At 50.4% G+C, this 2,240-nt stretch overlaps 1 gene segment (V, D, J or C); it reads right to left on the bottom strand.

The window, feature by feature from the left end:
* Positions 1–369: 369 nt before the first annotated feature.
* On the bottom strand, positions 370–893 carry LOC112123460. The segment is given in 2 exon segments: positions 370–692; positions 848–893. Coding segments are annotated over 2 exon segments (369 nt in total).
* Positions 894–2,240: the final 1,347 nt, after the last annotated feature.

Genomic DNA, 2,240 nt, shown 5'->3' on the forward strand with positions numbered 1-2,240 from the left:
CATTGAGGAATGAGCTGGTATTTAACAAACAGCAAGTGCCTCCTCTCCTGGCATGTAATTGGGAACATCTTTAAAATTATAATCTAATCTGATTACTACAGTAGAACTATGAACAGGGTCTAATCCTAGTCTCATGGAAGTGAACGGCAAAACTCCCAGGGGGTTGAATGGGACCAAGATTTGTCCCTAAGTGTCCAGAGACTGATAAATCATATTAGCTACCCTTACTGGGGACTGGGGGAGTGAATAGTAAAACCATAATGCATCCGTCTGGATGATCACAATGCACTACCACAGACTGAACTCATGCACAACACAGGCTGACGGATGGAAGAGGATGTTTTTGTCTCAGTTCCCCACTTCGCTGAATCACTGTGCAGCACCACTAGCATATGCAGCACAGTAATAATCAGCCTCATCCTCTGCTTGGACGCTGGTGATGGTTAAGTAGCCGATTGTCTTAGAGGCGTCTTTGGAACCGGAGAAGCGACTGGGGACCCCAGAGCCCTGGTGCTTGTTAGAGTCAGTGTTGTAACTCAGAAGGTATCTTGGGCTGTTCCCATCTTTCTGTTGGTACCAATAGACACTTCCAAATGTGTATCCACTGCTAATGGTGCAGGAGAGTTTAACTGTGTTGCCAATGGACACTGACACTGAGGGCGGCTGAGTCAGAGTAAACTGGGAGAGGGAACCTGGAAAGAAATAGAAAATGTTACATGATCATCATGGCTTGGAGTTAACGCCTGCACATTTCCTGCTGAACCAGGAGTCTGGGAATCAGGAACAAGGAGGAATTCAGTGAAAAGTCCTTTTAAATAAATCTCAGATCAGAAGCGCTCCCCCTTACCCGAGCAGTAAGTGAGCAGCGTGAGGAGCAGAGGGGCCCAGGCCATGGTGGGAATCCAGATGAGCTCGGCTTCCTGAAGCAAATGGGTCTCTGGCTGGGACCCTCCGATTCTCTCTTAAAACCCCAGCACTGGAGAACGGCCCCTTCATGCAAATCTGCTCCCTGCTCACTGGCTGCGGCTGTAGAGTTTGTGTGCACCAGGGGGGTTCTCATTCGCATTCTCTGCCTCTCCACTGCAAACACCTCGTGATCTGAGCGTGTCCTTCCTCCTATTGGTCACTGCTTGCTAGTTACCTTCCGTTAAGCCCTTTTGAGTCCTGTGTCCTTTTCAGCCTTCTCCCTTTTGTGTTTTGGGCTAATATTTTCTAGACCCCAATAAGATGGGGCTTGAACACTTCAAATAGGATGGGGCCAAATACGATGATTGTCAGGGACAATCTCTAAAGGGACGACTCCTGTTGCTGATTTGCTCAGGTTTGTATCAGGTCTGTATCAAGCCAGCTTGGCATTTTTCCTATAAGTTGTCATGGGTGTGGATTCCTTGTTTCCCAGCCCCTCAGCAGCGGCAGGACAGTGATTGTACCCGCCCCCGGCTAGGGAAGAGAGAGAACGTTTATTTGATAACAGTTAGGGGTGAAAGGGCCCAGGACGGTAGAGGTTTGTTCTGAATTCAGTGCTGCCGGCTGGGAGAACAAAACCCAGGGGGATGAGTCTGCTGAGCAGCCGCGGGGCCCAGCTGAAGGGCGGGAGGTTCCATGGCAGACAGGCGGGAGGTTTGTGACGTGTGATGCACGGGGGCTGGGCGGGGGTGCTGGGAGGAGTGTGACACTGGAGGCGGGTGTCAGAGCCATTCTTGGGACCCACCAGGTGCTACAATCTACAAGACCTAGTAGCTGCAGCTCAGTGCCTGACTCTGAGTCGTGGGCCACCTGGCTCCCATGTGCTGTCCCAGGAAAAGGGTTGGTTCTCACAGTGCTCCAGCCACCCCAGCAGGGGGCGACAATTACACTCGATTTACCTACAGAGAGTGACCCGCAGAACCTGCTCCTCAGCCATCAGACTGTCCTGGGTTAGCTCTGGGGGACAGGGGAGTTCAGTTTTCACGGCCATTTAACTGATACCAGTGGTGGTGTTATTAGAGTCACCAGATGGGCCTATCCCAGCGAGTGCTACAAGTTCTGTTGAACTGACTGTTAGATCTCGGCATAGTTCTTCTGTAGCAGCTGCTCATATACCAGAAAAATTCTGTTCACTTCTTAGTCTCTGTAGAGCAAGACAGAAGAGCTCAGCATTATTACACAGAGACATTTATACTAGCTATAAATGGGCCAGGATTACTTCACCCACCACTGCAGTGCAGCCACCTCTGCACAACATTCCTGGGCAACTTTTT

This window comes from Terrapene carolina, unplaced genomic scaffold (genome assembly GCF_002925995.2).
Source record: "Terrapene carolina triunguis isolate 2854851 unplaced genomic scaffold, T_m_triunguis-2.0 Scaffold34679, whole genome shotgun sequence".
Taxonomy (NCBI): Eukaryota; Metazoa; Chordata; order Testudines; family Emydidae; genus Terrapene; species Terrapene triunguis.